We start from the raw sequence: 16,075 nt of genomic DNA, 5'->3' as shown, positions 1-16,075 counted from the left end.
ACAAACTATATTATAACATATATTGTCTAACCACTCTATTACTACTACTATTATAAGCGTATAGAGAACACAGCAAATTCCCACGTTTTATAGCGTAATGGATTTTTTTAATGTCAGTTTACTTCATTATAATCAACGGCAACCAATGTATATGATCATAAGAATGATTTTTTTCCCCCATTGTAGTATAAGAAAATTAGAACAAACCGGTTCCACAGCCTGTTATTATAATTGCTTCAATCTGATTTTAAAATTTATCAAGCTATGTGAACTGTGCAGTGTGAGAAAACCATAAAACCTTCTCAGTGAAGAAGCATTTAGTGAAATGAAAAAGCACTTTTACCATTAATAATTATAATAATAACATTATTATTAATAATAATAATAATGGAGGAACGGTGGACAACTGGTTAGTAAATCTGCCTCACAGTTCTGAGGACCGGGGTTCAAATCCCGGCCGCGCCTGTGTGGACTTTGCATGTTCTCCCCGTGTCTGCGTGGTTTTCTCCAGGTATTCCGGTTGCCTCACACATCCCAAAAACATGCGAGGTAGGTTCCATTGAAGACTCTAAATTGCCCGCCGTTGATAATGTAAGTGAAAATGGTTGTTTGTTTCTATGTGCCCTATGATTGGCTGCCGACCAGTTCAGGGTGTACACCGCCTCTCGCCCGAGGATAGCTCGGATATGCTCCAGCACGCCCGCGACCCCAGTGAGGATAAGCGGTACAGAAAATACATGGATGGATTATAATAATAATAATAATAATAATAATAATAATACGATAGTTTAATAAGTACTGTACCTAAATCTTACAAACTGTAAAGGTTAATAAAAACATTTAGCAAATATTTGTCTACAATTATGACTTTATTTGACCATATAATGACACCGTAGAAATAAAAAAAACACAAGCCACTTCGTAGATGTATTTGTATTTTTATTATCATATTAGTATTCCACTATGAAAATATGTATACAATAAATAATTTGTTTCTCATTGTTTAAAGAATCTGAATAAATTAACTAGGGTTTAAAACTCAAATCATCAAAACGCCTTCCCTCTTCTCTGGGTCACAGCAAGAGATTTTTGCTGTTCATTTCTTCATTTTAAGATTTTCGAAGAGCAGTCCAGCGGTACCAAGCAGTTCCTGAGAAGTTTGGATCCAAAAAATCCACACATTCTAAAAATTCTAATGAATAATAAATATTAATTCTAAGTTCATATTCCTGAAAATGAGGGCACAAAAAAGTTAAACTTGATATTTAAATGATAAAAATCTTGTCATCGCCCGTATTTTTACCTCTGTATGGTGCGTGTCAAAATAATACTGGCAAAGGGATGAAAAATATATATTTAAATATCAAAGTTTGAAATTTCAATCTGAAATAAATTCAGGAATGTTACCTTGTTTCCCCCCAACAATATAGGTTCTGTCTGAGAGCCCTCGTTTAATATGCTTTAATTATGATTTAAACCCTCAGAAGTTGAGATGCTGAAGGTCCATGGTGCACAGTGTGCTTGTGAACAAGTCGAAGTCCTCTTCCGAAAAATCCACCGGGCTGTCCAGGGAACTCTGAAGGCTGGGTGACATGCAGGAGTCCCCGTCAAAGAACGTCAGGTCGGGGAGCTCAGCGGAGGCCGAAGAGGAGGGGATGGAAGAGTCTGGCTGCTCGAGAAGCCTTATGTTCGTGTTATCGGTGGAGCTTTTAGTGGTCAACGGCTCCGGGGAGGGATGTTTGGCAGCAGAGTCACAGGAGCCAGATGCATTCGACAGCGTTGGCAGGTCCGGGCGAGTCAATAGGCCTCCTTCCACCAGCGTGGGAAGCACATTGTCCCCGCTGTCACGGGTGTGGGCGGCTGAAGATGGATTACTGCTCCCCGCCTCGCCGACTGATAACTCCCCGGTGCCAGATGCCTCAAGCGGCTGGCTTGAGTACGGTGATGAAGCATCGGCCCCTTCGAGCGGCTCAATACAACTCGGCTCGCCGGATTCCTGGCATCCTCCTCCCCCATCGCCACCCCCATCCCGGTGGTGCGTCGTCTGCCGCTTGTGTTTCATGCGCCGGTTCTGGAACCAAACTTTAACTTGCCGCTCGGTCAAGTCCAGAAGTGCGGCAATCTCCACTCGTCTAGGTCGGCAAAGATACTTGTTGAAGTGAAACTCCTTCTCCAGCTCCAGTAGTTGCGTGTTGGTGTAGGCGGTGCGCAGCCGACGGGACCCCGCTCCTCCGACGTCCAGACCAGCCTGATGTGGATCTGAACGAGAGAGCAGATAAATGAAGGACAAATCTACATCTATAGATTTCGTCGTGCTTTTAATATTACAATGCGCGTCAAATCATCATCTCCGCAGAGATTTCATGAAGCCACTAAAATATTATTAAATGCACAATTTCCAGCCTTCAAAATAAGCCGTTCCAACTTCAGGCGGCGAACCCCCTCGGATCTTCTATATGAAAAGAAACACCCAAATTAATGATAAAACGCGCCCGCTGAATACTGTCTCGGAGCCTATATGCAATTAATAAAAAAAATAAAAATAAAATAAGTTAAAAATAACGGTAAAATGCATAAAGCGAATCGTTGAGCCAAATACAAATTATAATGTCAGGTAAGGCTCCTCTAAGGGCAGTGCGCCAACAGTGAGTGACTGTGTGAAATCAGATCCGGAGAGATGAGATTAAATAAATCAAAGCATACGGAGAAAAGTGCGGGGAAAGGCAAGTTGCAATGTGAGTATTTTGTATATCTCAAAATAAATCATAACCGCTTAAAACCAATACAAACAATGCGCGCGAATTTGTCCAGACAAAGACAGTGTGTGTGTGTGTTGGTGGTGGAGGGGGAGGGGGGGGGGGGGGTAGCGGGTGTGTGTGTGTGGATGTGCGTGCGTGTGCGTGTGCGTGTGTGTGCGAACGCGTATCAGCGTACTATTTGGGTGTTCATATAACAAAGAAATATGAAATTCATTTGGGGTTTAATTGGAAGTAAACCACATAAAGGATTCAAGGCTATCCACGTTTTACTTGGTGTCAATAGTACACCCAACCCCCACCCCACCATGTTTTGTCGCCATTATTATATCGGAATCCAATATGGCTACCTTAAACATAAAATTGGTTATATCCTGGAGGAGTATCTGTTACGAAATAATAACATTCATTCACGTTGCACGATGTGTCATATTTCCATCACATTTATTTTGGGACATTTTACGTGCATCGTAGGCCTATTTAATGCAAAACGTAATACCGCTCTTAAAATATAGTTAAAATGTGGCCATGTAATGCCCAATGAATGAAAGCGTGCAAGGCAGCGCACAGCATAATGCGGTGGTGTAAAATTGGCTCCCCCGTTGATCCAGCATCACCGCAATAGACAAGACGCACATTGGACTCAACATTGTGCTTGAGACAATGCCATGTTATACATTTGATGCAATATTTGATGTGGAGATAAGCGGTGAGAAATCAGACAATTTAAACACATGCAACTCATCCCTCACAGCCCAACCACAAACATACCCACACCCCAGCATAGGCTACACCGACCTGTGGGTGACTCGATGCCCGCAGAAGCGTACCCGGAGGCGGTCGGTGACGGAGACGAAGAGGCGGATTGGACGGTGGATCCACCGCTGCCGGAGGTGCTGGCAGTTTTGGGGCATTTTTTGGAGGACTTCTTCTCTTTCATCCAGGGGAACTCCTGAGCCGGCGGTCCTGCGGTAGAGGATGCGTTCGGGGTGGGGGCCTGGCCAGGCGGGCAGGGCTGCTGGGGGAGTCGCTGGTGCGTCTGGAGGCCATTGCTAACAGAGGTTCTCCGGTTCTGTTGGTTCCTTGAAGCTGATCTTGGCTGGCTGGCTGTGCAGGGGCTGAGGCTGGGGATGGTGTTCTCGAAGGGAGGCGGAATTACTGTCGACTCCTTGATTGATGAAGTTTGAAATGACTCCAGGACGGCAGGGAAGGACGTCAGGCACTCTGCTAGCGACGGTTGGCTGTTTATAAAACCGATCTCACGTTCGAATTCAAAATTCATAGCTCCTTCAAACCAATATCACTGCCTAACGACGAGACCCCCGAACAACCCCTTCCCAAAAATAAAATGCAAAACACACTCACACACACGCACCGCACGTACACAATCATGCAGACTCCTACAGCACTGAAACAGCTTAAATTAAACAAAAAAATAAAAAAATAGCGCGAGTTTGCAAGCTCCGGCCTCGATAGCGTAAATGCGTGTGGCAATATAATAATTGTGTATATTGGTGATATTACTTGCGTATGGGGACCTGGGAAGGATAAACTGAAGAACTGTGGGGTGAAAATGCAGCCAATTCCTGATCACGTGACACAAAACAACCAATTAGACGCCTAGGCCTGGCGGCGGCGTTGACTGTGGGAAGCTGCATAATTATTGAGCACAAAATGTGGCAAATGGTACTATAAGAGAAAATGCTGCTATTGTTTTGTCACGCCAGGGGTTAGATTCAAAGGCGAGAAAAAAACCTAAAGGCTACCGGTAGCCATGTGGACAGTGTAGGCGACCTGTGGGTGCATCTCAGCTCGGTGAGGCGCAAACAATAGAGCATCGCTGGAACATTTTGTTTGCTATATGGCCGATGACGGTTCACTTTCGAAGACCGCCAACACCGTTTACAACGTCGCTCCTTCAAAAATACGATCTACATCTCGTAAAAATAATCTTAGAAAGTGTGACAGAGGCAGAGAATTACCGAATTAGTGACCGTGTTGGGATTATTTTAGATTACGTTTTGGACAGACAGCAGTGTGGCTATAGATTTAATTCTGTGAAAAAGACGGTAAATGTTTGTGTGTAAATGGATCATGTTTGCTTTATGTTTTCATTAGAATCATTAGTGCGTAAAACTATCCTATACTGGAAATACATATTATTATTTCGATTGCACATGATTAAAATGTAACAAACTGATACCGTAATTTCCCACTCTTTTCCTCGAAAAATAATCCAATAATATATGATAGTTTAACACATTTTAATCATGTGGAACCGATGTATACGTTCGAATTGAGTCGAGTCAAATTCGTTTTTTTAAATTTTCTTTTAAGGTAAATCTACTAGATGTGTGTTTGATTTTAGAATCCATGCATCTTCTCAAAATATTTCGATAGTTCATAGTGAGTTACAGAGCCCCCCCCCCCCCCCTTTCTCAGTGTGAAGTGTGTGTTAAAAATGTTTGATGTGTTTACTGAGGGAGTTCACCGCGAGGTCGGTCTGCAAATGAAGGGTGTGCACATGCACGGACGTCCCTGTTCAGTATAGAAAGAAAACACTTTAATATGAGCAGCCACATTAAGTTAACGGCAGTGGCCATGATATCAGTGGACATTTCGGAAAGTATTTGATTAATTTACAAATTGTGACACTTTGTAAAAAAATTGAACTGAAGACTCGCTAGGATATTTCGGAAAGGCCTAGGGAACCCCGGGTGGGTGGCGGTGATCAATCTTTCTCTGACTGCAGAGCCTGACGCAGCCCCTCTTTCCCTAAATAAAACCTCCAATCAACTCCCCCTTTCCCCCTGTATTATAAACATTCACTGCGAAAGTATCATGCATGTTTTATTCTAATATTATATTGAGCATAAACTATAACACTTGAAGCCTACCACCTTGTTTGCATACAAAATGTCTTCACCTCTTTATCTGAGGGTAAAAAAAACAGAAAAGGCAAAAATGTGTGTGGGAGAGAGGGCCATTGAGAAGCAGGCAAAGAGTAGGCTGGATTTGACTGCACATGCACAAGCACTCGGATTTTGGTAGAAAGCAGACGTTTTTCTTTGGTACTAGCAGATTTGGGAACACATCAGATTTACATTTCGGTTTCTGTTTTTGCATTGCTTTGTTAATAATGGTAAGTTGATCATTTGAAAAAATAAATTTTGAACATGTGTTATTTATTTATTTAAACTGACATTGCTCAATCGCCTGACTTTGGTGCGGGCAGCGTGGGATCAGTTCCCACTCAGTGACGGTGTGAATGTGACTGCGAATGGTTGTCCGTGTCTATATGTGCCCTGCGACTGACTGGTGACCAGTTCTCAGGATGTAGTCCGCCTTTCGCCCGAAGTCAACTGGGATAGGCTCCAGCGCCCCGCGACCCTAACCAGGATAAGCGGTGTTGACAATGGATGGATGGAATGGTATTGCTCAATCCAACCTACGTTGCTAAAAAAAAAAAAAAAAGCACTGCGAATGTGATAGCATGTTACACAATACAAAACGTATAACAACAGCTGACGAATAAAAACGAGATTTGGTTAAAAAAAAAAAAAGTGTTTGACTGTTTGAAAGCTTTCCGGACTCGTGTGACATGCATCGGCCTGTGAGAGCACACTCATGGCTCAGCTCGTCTCTTTTTTCAGTAACGGCTGAAGCTGAAGCCAAGTTCTCTGTCTGCTTTTATGAGGCAATAAATTAGATCCAATCTCTGCTTATTGGTGTTTTTATTGTCTGTTAGTCCAACGAAAATGTAAAGGGAAGTACGGCCGTTATTTATGGATGCTGATTTATGTCTCAAGTCTTGCGTTCTCAGAAATGGGGGCAAGAAAGAGAGAGAGGGAAATAATCTCGGGTGAGGCTTCAGACGTAATCACCTCATAGCGTGTGCCAGGTTTTTTATTATTATTATTATTATTATAATAACACAGGAGACAAACGCTACAACGTGGGGCGATTCTAGGATAAGAAGTCTAGGGATGTTGAGCTCCAGGCCAGGCAAGTTAAAAAAAAAAAAGAACATTTTAACACAATTTCATTCCCATATTCCCGAAAGAAAAGCACAACACCCTGTGGGAAAGTTTGTTGCTAAACCCTCAAATCTGATAAAGGTTATTTAAATATTGAGCCACAGCAAAAGAGGAATGGATTGGAATCATAAAATAAACGTACTGTAACCCTAATTTCTGGGAGAACATGACTCATTTTGCTGAAGCAGCACTTCTCCATAACAGTATGCGTTTTTTTTAGCCATGAGGAATGAGTGTGCTTCCTAGTTCCAAATCTGTTGCCAAAGGCCAACGGCTTGACGAAAACTGTACCAAAAATATGTTCCAGACTCCAGAGATTTGTGTTTGTATTCCTCAGAGCCATGCTGCTCTTTCTCTCTGCCAGCACTTTATGCACAATAAATAATAGATAGAACCATCACAACATGGCCGCTTGTCTTTTGGAATTTGATCTAGTCATATTGTAAATCTATCACCTAGAAATACGCCTGTCCCATTCTCTGCCTGTATTGCACCAAAGCACTAGTTCCACTGTACTTTGAATACTAATATGTGAACTCCTCTCTCTCTCTCTCTCTCTCTCTCTCTCTCCCTCTCTCTCTCGCTCTCTCTCTCTGTTTCTCTCTCTCGGGCTAATAATTACAATGGGCTTCGAGTCAGTCAGCCATATAGTAGCACCTTAGCTTTAATATTATCAAATGTACAGTACATGACACAACAACTAACTTCTTACATACCAATTCAAACAGAGGGCAGTGGTGCTGTCTCTGATCACCTGAAATGTTTCCTAGCTAGAAAAAAAAAGCACTAACGCCAGCACTGACACAGTTTGTGGGTATAATTTATAATTTATGAGGAGCCGACAAGAAAGGGAAGCATAATCATGAATGTATTGTATATATATATGTATATATGAGAGTATATGAGAGCATTGTCCAAAACGTTTTGTACAAAGATACTTTGTTTTGTTCACCCTCCTCGTTGCATTATTTCATGTATCACATCCTTTGCTGCTAAAACAAAAAACTATTTGCCCTTTGAAAAGAAAAGATAATAAATGTCACAAGTGACAAAAGTTGCAGGAGAAAATATATCATGAGTTGGTTTAAAGATGAAACCAACTAAGGAAGAGTACATACTGAAAAATCCCATAGCAGCTGTTATATGTAACATAGAAAATAGGTTGTGTTCAATTGAATATTATTGGACAAATAAATATTATGTATGCATATATTCCTGAATGTGGTGAATACATCTGTCATGCTGCAATAGAAGCAAATTACAGTCAGTTATTGTTTATTAGCTCATCGTCAAGCATAGGCATTTCTAGCCCATTTTGGGGGGTGCTCAAGCACCCTTAAATTGAATAACAGCACCACAAAAATTTTAGAGATTAGTTTTTTTATTTTATATTTTACTGTACTGATGTCCCTTTTAATCAAGCTGGAAAAGTGTATTACATAGTTTTTGTTTAAAACGTAATATCTTAACAACAAAAATACACCAGCCCCCCTTGCCTCAAAAATGGCTTGTTCCATCCAATCCCTCCCACCTCTCCCTAACCCTTAGCGTGCTTTCTGCACAAAGTAATATGCTGCCTTCCAGTGATAAAGCGTCGTGGTATAAGTACCTGGTTTAAACCAGGATATGTGGAACATTTCTAAACTTCTTCCACTCATTACAAACACACTAGTATAGTACCATTCCCCATTTTTGCTGCATTTAACCATAGCTCACAGTTTATGTTGTTTAATCGGAGTTAGCTGGCATATTTTTCTTGCTCAGAAACATTTCAGATCTCAGCAACTACAAGCTTAACTGACTGGATGGATAACTCCTATTAGGACAGAGGAGAGAGAGGAGAGAGAGGGAGGCGCAAAGAGACCATTTTCTACATGAGTATTCCAAGTATTCACAAAAGGCAATTTCTGTTCATGTGTTTGACATGTTGTGCATTGTATTTCATATAAAAGTCCCCCCAAAAAGTCAGAGGTCAATTTTGGGCATTTTTAGTACTCAGCTAGAAATACATACTATTAACGTGTATGTAGAGGTGCAGCTGTATCAAAACGAGTTATCAGACCCCCAGAAATTAGTAGGGTTACCATATGTTGGTTTTATAAATCCCATCCATTCCTCTTTTGCTTGCGGTCAACATTTAAATAACATTTACCAGATTTGATGGTGTAGTCACAGACTTTCCCCAAAAGTGTTATGCTTCTTTTTCATAAACGTGGGATTGAAATTGCATCAAAATGTACAAAACTGAAATTTATCTTGCCTGACCAGGAGTTCAGCACCCAAAAGCCTCTGATCCTCGAATTGCCCCTGTCGTCAAGTATCAACTTGCATATGGCATCTAACCTAGATGCATGTAAGAATCAAAAGATTTGATGTACAGGGACAGGAGAGGGGAAACAGTACCAAAGCAACAATAGAGCTGACCCAGTCTGATTGCAAACAATAGATCCTTTCTAGAATTCATCCATCCATCCATTTTCTGAGCCGCTTATCCTCACTAGGGTCGCGGGCGCGCTGGAGCCTATCCCAGCTGTCATCGGGCAGGAGGCGGGGTACACCCTGAACTGGTTGCCAGCCAATCGCAGGGCACATACAAACAGACAACCATTCACACTCACAGTCACAGTCATGCCTACGGGCAATTTAGAGTCTCCAATTAATGCATGTTTTTGGGATGTGGGAGGAAACCGGAGTGCCCGGAGAAAACCCACGCAGGGACGGGGAGAACATGCAAACTCCACACAGTCAGGGCCGAGGATTGAACCCGGGTCCTCAGAACTGTGAGGCTGACGCTCTAACCAGTCAGCCACCGTGCCGCCTTCTAGAATTCAATGGAATTCAATTGTTCTTTCATTGATTGCATTAATATACCTTTTGCTCTTTTTTATGATTAACACCTACTTGTTTTTATCTACTGTCTCTGATCAGCTGATGCTAGAAAACAGCATTTCCCACCAGATTAATAAAGTATTAACTGACCTGACCCTAGAGAGTCACTCCATTTTTAGATAATTTAGTGAATTTGGGAATATTTGCTTTAAAAGCCTGAATTCAAGTTTTCTGCCTGAGAGGATGTTGAAAAAGTAAATGAAACTCTGCATAAAGTAACATTTTATTAAGGAATTGCTGGACAGACAACTCTATAAACAATTAAATAAAAAGTTGCTAAAAGGCAAATAAAGAAGTCATTGTTCTCCAAAAAGTCTTGTTCTTTTCCCCCCCAGCCTATACATTGTCAAAATTCTACAGTATGCATGGATGGGTTACCAATCCCCATCCTTGCCATTTTCCTTGTACATGTCAAGACATTTATGTACAAGGGTTACTGTAGAAATTAAAAAGTACTTCTTTTCTATCAAACTACAAGAACTAAAAATGTAACTTCAGTACAATTGACAAAGAAGAAACACAATGCTTTTTTTTTCTTTCATAACAGGTAAATGCGAGAAAAGTACGGTATTTTTTCTCAATATAAATACATGACGGATAAATAATGATAACGCAGAGAGAGAATCTTTTAAAACTGGCTACAACAAATAAATATTTTTTTAATGAATGTTCACTTGAACGCACATTTGCGAAAAACTCTGATTGAAGGGCCTTCCTTCAAAATAACATTTTATCTAAACATTATTTTTTTTTTTACCTTAAACTTCAAAATGTAAACTGTAAGTGCAATAATGATGCCCAGATGCAAAAGCATTTGTGTAAATTGCACTTTTAAAAAACATGAGTATATTTCCATAACATCAAGGAGTGTAGAGTAGGCCAGACACACGAAATGCTTTTAACACTAAGTTAATTGTTTTTTTAAAAAAGAAAGGGTTCTTTATGTTTTGTGTATTGTCCCAAACTACTCTAACGGATGGTTCAAACGAATAAACCCTTTTTTAAAAAATGTGCACACATTTCTGGTCCAAACATTTTTGTTCAAATATATACCCTGTATCCATTTTAAAAGTCAAGATTTGCAAAGGGAAAAAAACCACAAAAGTATATATAAAAGAATTGATGGCCTCCTATTTATGTAAACCCTTCCATTAGTGAAGGAGAGGGAGACAATGGGCATAACCATAAATAGATAGCATTCTCAATTCTATACCCTGTATCAACGATGTGCGAAAATAAGGTAGTAAACGTTTTAACAATGTCAGCAGTTGGTGTTACCTGACTGCACATTTATCAACAACAGGAAACTAGCTTAGCATTGCTGTGTGCACAGAGGGTGGTATGCTGAAGTACTTAGCAAGACATTGTATGCATGTCATTCTCGGGGATCAACGCCTTGGAGCTTTCCAAACAGTTGGAGTGGGAGAAGAAGTGATTGTAGGTGTTGGGTTTGTGTACAGATGCATCAAGAGAATCATAGAAAATTGTTGCCCCGTCAGAGGGCATGTGCTGTTGTGACATATAGAACACAATGGGTTAGTGATTCCATCTGGATCCACACAGACTTTTACGGCAGGAGGTGAAAAGAGACAGTTAGAGGATCATGAATCAATGTTTTTATGCACTTACTGGACAGGCGAGAGTGAAGAGTGCCAGCTATTCTTTCCTCTCTACAAGAGCTCTACACACTCTGCTCAGATGACAACGTGTTGCCTACAGGGGAAGAAACCTTCCTGTCATTATTCTAGCCAACTCACTAAATTCCCATTAAACACTCTACACTATTTCATCTGGAAGACCTGTTTCTATATGGGTCTTGTGGGGTGTCTAGGCTTAGGCTTTAGACATAGGCTTTGTATGGGACAAATTAAAAACAAAGGGGTCTTTTGTCCTTTCGTCATTAAGTACTGACTGTAGTCAAGATTGCAGTACAATACTATGCCAATTTTCTCCCAACTATCATCTATTCATTTCTATATCATGTCCTCATTGGGGTTGTGGGTAACTGGAGCTGATCCCAGCTGACTTTGGGCGAGAGGTGGGGTAGCACCCTAGGCTGGTCGCTTGTCAATTGCAAGCACATATAGTCAAAACAACAATTGACACAAAAAATGCACACGTATAAACCAATCAGAGCAGGGGTGTCAAACTCATTTTTGCCATGGGCCAAATTGTTGGTACGGTTTCCCTCAGAGGGCTGTTCTGACTGTGAAACCATATAAATATTTCATGACCTCATCATAATATTCAGTGGCACTGGTTAATACAGGGCGTGAGGGGCAAAAGAACAAATGTGAAATAATGAAAATGAAAAAAGAAATTACAGTTATATCAACGTATTATATGTATATCCATTTTTATACAAGTAGAATAAATGTTTACAGTTAATGATAAGGAAAATGAATTTCTTTACCTCTAGTTATCTCATTTTATTACGCAACTTCCAGTTTAGGGCGCATCGACATTTTCCCAATGATTCCACAATATTTGATATTCACCGTCGGTATTCGTGAAATACAAAAGATATTGCCGAGGTAGGGCATTGCATTCCATTTCACATTAAACAGGGTTACTGTTAAACCCTCCCACCTCCATCAAGTAACTGTAAAAAGGGTTTTGGTAACAAAACATTTTTGCAATATTTCAACATTATTTATGACATATGACAATTTGAAATTTTGGTACAGATTTTAGCAAGAATCAGGGAAGTTGATGCAAATGATTGGCTTTCACGGGACACATATGATGATGTGGCAGGCTGGATTTGGCTGGGCCTTGAGTTTGACACCTTTGATTTAGAGTATTCAATTAAACTAAGAAGCACGTTTTTGGAAAATGAGAGGAAGCCAGAGCACCCAGAGAAAACTCAAGCAAGCACGGCGAGAACATACAAACTCCACACAAAGATGTGCCAATGGATTAACTCAGATCTCCTACTGTGAGGCAGACATGCTACCCACTATTTCACGGGACTGCCTGCTCCTAACTTTCTGTATAAATTTAAAGACTGTAGAGGTACAGCGTGAGTTTTCCATTCATGATTAATGGATAAAAACAAATTACAGTAAGTGCTTTTCCAAGAGTAAAATACATTGACATATTGCTGACAGCAATGGGTAGAATATAGGGCTATACATTGATTGAGCCCATAATTGGCTGCAAAACATAAACCACTGACTTGCTCTTCTCTGTCTCTTTTCGATCTCTAACGACATCCCTTTTCGTGTAGGTGAGTCCCCAAGTGTTAGTTCAGCCTGTTAATGAGTCACATTACTTATTCTGTGTGGTCTTCCTTCGTTTTCTTACCAATGCTACAGGTGAGTGAGCTTGGGTGCCTCTTGGATTCTGCCCTGAGTCGAGGTATGGTGCGCCGAGAGCTCTGTGTACGTTGCATGAGTGGGTGGGTCGCAGGAACCTGTGGGTACCCCTCCACTCACATGATGCTGGTTCGTGGCTGACAGAGGCCCTGCACCATTGTATTCCATGGTTTGGTGATGGGATGGTGTGGGCCCAAGGTGATTTAGGCCATACATGGAGGGTCCAGAGCCAGACATGGGTTCCACATAGCTGCCACTCCCCACATAGACTGGACTATCCTGCATGTTAGTGGGTGTTCCAAAGCTGGTACTGTTGGCCTGTACTAGGCCATGGTGAGGATGTGGGTCACCGTAGTCTTGATCCTGGTGACTATACTTCTGTTGTGGAGGGCAGCCCTTCATTGGGAGATTGGAGTAGGCAGTGGACATGGAGTAAGACACTCCTTGGTGAGGTTTACCAAAGGATGGAGGAGATGGGGCATCATAGGCTGACCCACCTCCCCCAACCATTGGGTGCATTGAGTTGAGATAACTGGCAGAGGATTGCATGGGCAGAGGCGGTGAGCTAGTTGGTGAAGGCCCTCCTGAGCTAGAACTCAATCCCTTGGACTTCTGGTCCTTTTTATACTTCATGCGTCGGTTCTGAAACCAGATCTTAATCTGCCGCTCAGACAGGTTGAGCAGATTGGCCATTTCCACACGCCGTGGACGGCATAGGTATCGATTGAAATGAAACTCCTTCTCCAGTTCAACAAGTTGGCCACTGGTGTACGCTGTACGCGCTCGCTTAGATGATGCTGATGACCCGCCAGTAGGACTCTTCTCTCCGCCACTACCACTCTCACCTCCACCTGATGCTGCTGAGACAGGCAGAAGTTATTTGAGGTAGCTTAACAGGGTAATAAGAGTGACATCCAAATATAAAAATAACAGCTGTATGGAAGAGACAGAACACAAGCAAAATAACGATGAAATGAATTCTGACCCAAGGTGCGTAGTAGCGCACTTCATTTACTCTCTTACATTTACTTAAGTAGCTTTTTGGATAAATTTTACCTGTCAGAGTAGTTTTAATGCAACATACTGTTTACGTTTTTTCGTTAAGAAGAAACAGTTATTTTACCCTGCTACATTGAGCTACATTCTGCTTGCTACCTAGATTTCTATCTATATATTTTTGCTGCTCATTTTTTTTTTTTTATTTGTTGAAGAGACTCCAACCACTAGTGATATTTGACTCCATTTCACCAATAAAACACAGCCAAGCAGACACATGACCAAACAGAAACACATTTTCAAAGTGAGTCATTTAAGCTTTTTGCAGATGACGCGATTGTCTTGGCTTCATCAAGCCATGATCTTCAAATCTCACTGGAGAGGTTCGCAGCCGAGTGTGAAGATGTTGGGATGAGAATCAGCATCTCCAAATCTGAGACCATGGTCCTTAGTCAGTAAATGGTGGAGTGCCTTCTCCAGGTAGGGGATGATATCCTGCCCCAAGTGGAGGAGTTCAAGTATGTTGGGGTCTTGTTCATGAGTGAGGGAAGAATGGATCGAGACATCGACAGGCGGATCGGTGCAGCGTCTGCAAGTGATGCGGAATCTGTATTGGCCTGTCGTGGCGAAGAAGGAGCTGAGCCGAAAGGTGAAGCTCTCAATTTACCGGTAGCTCTACGGTTCTACCCTCACCTTTGGTCACAAGCTGTGGGTCAATGACTGATAGAACAAGATCGTGGATAAAAGTGGCCGAAATGAGTTTCCTCCGCGGGTATCCTGGCTCTCCCTTAGGGATAGGGTGAGAAGCGGTTCAGAGTCGAGCCGCTGCTCCTATGCATCGATACGATCCTGATGAGGTGGGTTGTGCATCTAGTTAGGATGCCCACTTGACGCCTCCCTGGTGAGGTGTTCCAGGGCTGTTATATCTAGAGGAGGCCCGGGGATGACCCAGGACACGCTGGATGGACTGTCCCCCGGCTTGCTTGGACGGAATGGCTTGGGAGAGGGAATTTTGGGCTTCCCCGCTAAAGCTGCTGCCCCCCGCGACGTGACCTCTGATAAGAGGAAGAAGACAGATGGCTGGATGGATGGACGTATTTACGTGAAGCATGGCAGAAACAACGGACAAAGCAACGGCATGCGACTCGCAGTCAGAAGAGACACAAAACCCCTGGACTCACATTCAATCTATGTTTACTACAAAAAATAAGAGCTACGTCATGCGCTGTCATCTGTGTTTGCCTCAAAAGGTCTAAATTTCAGCCTACAAAAATTTCAGCCTACAAAAAAACATGAGAAAACATGTTTTCTATTCTCTCCCTTGTGGCTCTATTGTGTTGTTTCATGAGTGTGTTTCTCGTGTTTGTATTTTTTTAATAAAGATTTGATTTACTATTCCATCCATCCATTTTCTTAATCGCTTATCCTTGCCAGGGTGTGCTGGCGCCCATCTCAGCTGACTTCTGGCGAGAGGCGTGGTAGACCCTGAACTGGTCACCAGTCAATCACAGGGGACATACAAACAAACGACACTAAGATTCACACCTACAGACAATTTAGAGTTTTCAGTTAACCTAACATGCATGTTTTTGGAATGTGGGAGGAAATCAGAGTAACTGGAGAAAACCCATGCAGGCACGAGGAGAACATGCAAACTCCACACAGGGAGGCCTGATTTGAACCCGAGACCTCGGAACTGTGAGGTAGATGTCTATTGATTTATTATTGTTTTAGTTAAAGCATTGGCAGCTGGTGGAGTTTTCAGTAAAATGAAGGGAAATGTCATTAACCCGTTCCAGCCTTCCCCAATAAATCAAAAACAAAAAATTGTAATGTGCATTGTAATTAGGAAAAATAGCACTCCATATTATTATACGGGCATGACATAAAATTAAAAATAATTATACAGTTTTTGCCACATTGCATCACTTCAATGCTGCTCCTTTGGTGTGTCCACTCTGGCCAAATGGGAGATATAAAAGATAGACAGACAGATCATAACAAGCCCAGCTGCAATATGATTGGCGCTGCATGCAGTCCTGCCTGTATGTAGGAGCCAATCATATGGCAGCAGGGAATG

The 16,075-nt window shown here is 41.9% G+C and overlaps 2 protein-coding genes across 9 annotated transcripts in view; both read right to left on the bottom strand.

The window, feature by feature from the left end:
* Positions 1–997: 997 nt before the first annotated feature.
* hoxb2a (homeobox B2a) lies at positions 998–4,135 on the bottom strand. Its single transcript, XM_061700281.1, has 2 exons — positions 3,555–4,135; positions 998–2,259 (listed from the first exon to the last, which is right to left on the bottom strand). Exons 1-2 carry the CDS (start codon positions 4,036–4,038, stop codon positions 1,481–1,483), a joined length of 1,263 nt encoding a protein of 420 aa, XP_061556265.1. The 5' UTR covers positions 4,039–4,135; the 3' UTR covers positions 998–1,480.
* Positions 4,136–9,651: 5,516 nt separating this feature from the next.
* Positions 9,652–16,075, bottom strand: part of hoxb3a (homeobox B3a) — a 94,998-nt gene continuing 88,574 nt past the window's right edge. For 7 of the 8 annotated variants that reach the window (XM_061701251.1, XM_061701258.1, XM_061701257.1 and 4 more), the window contains one exon: positions 9,652–13,856. In XM_061701251.1, coding sequence (XP_061557235.1) covers positions 12,994–13,856 — 863 coding nt within the window. In that variant the 3' untranslated portion in view covers positions 9,652–12,993. Of the gene's footprint in view, positions 13,860–16,075 lie in introns of all 8 variants that reach the window. The other variant, XM_061701253.1, reaches the window with a different exon arrangement.

The sequence above is a fragment of the Phycodurus eques genome, chromosome 16 (genome assembly GCF_024500275.1).
Source record: "Phycodurus eques isolate BA_2022a chromosome 16, UOR_Pequ_1.1, whole genome shotgun sequence".
Classification (NCBI taxonomy): domain Eukaryota; kingdom Metazoa; phylum Chordata; class Actinopteri; order Syngnathiformes; family Syngnathidae; genus Phycodurus; species Phycodurus eques.
Note: the sequence above shows the minus strand (reverse complement) of the source record. Positions and strands in the feature narration are given on the sequence as shown.

Excerpts from the sequence above, each read along its gene's own strand:
- hoxb2a (XM_061700281.1), bottom strand. The coding sequence starts at position 4,038 with ATGAATTTTGAATTCGAACGTGAGATCGGTTTTATAAACAGCCAACCG. Across the intron at positions 2,260-3,554 it reads GGGCATCGAGTCACCCACAG|ATCCACATCAGGCTGGTCTG; the intron begins GTCGGTGTAGCC and ends TCTCTCGTTCAG.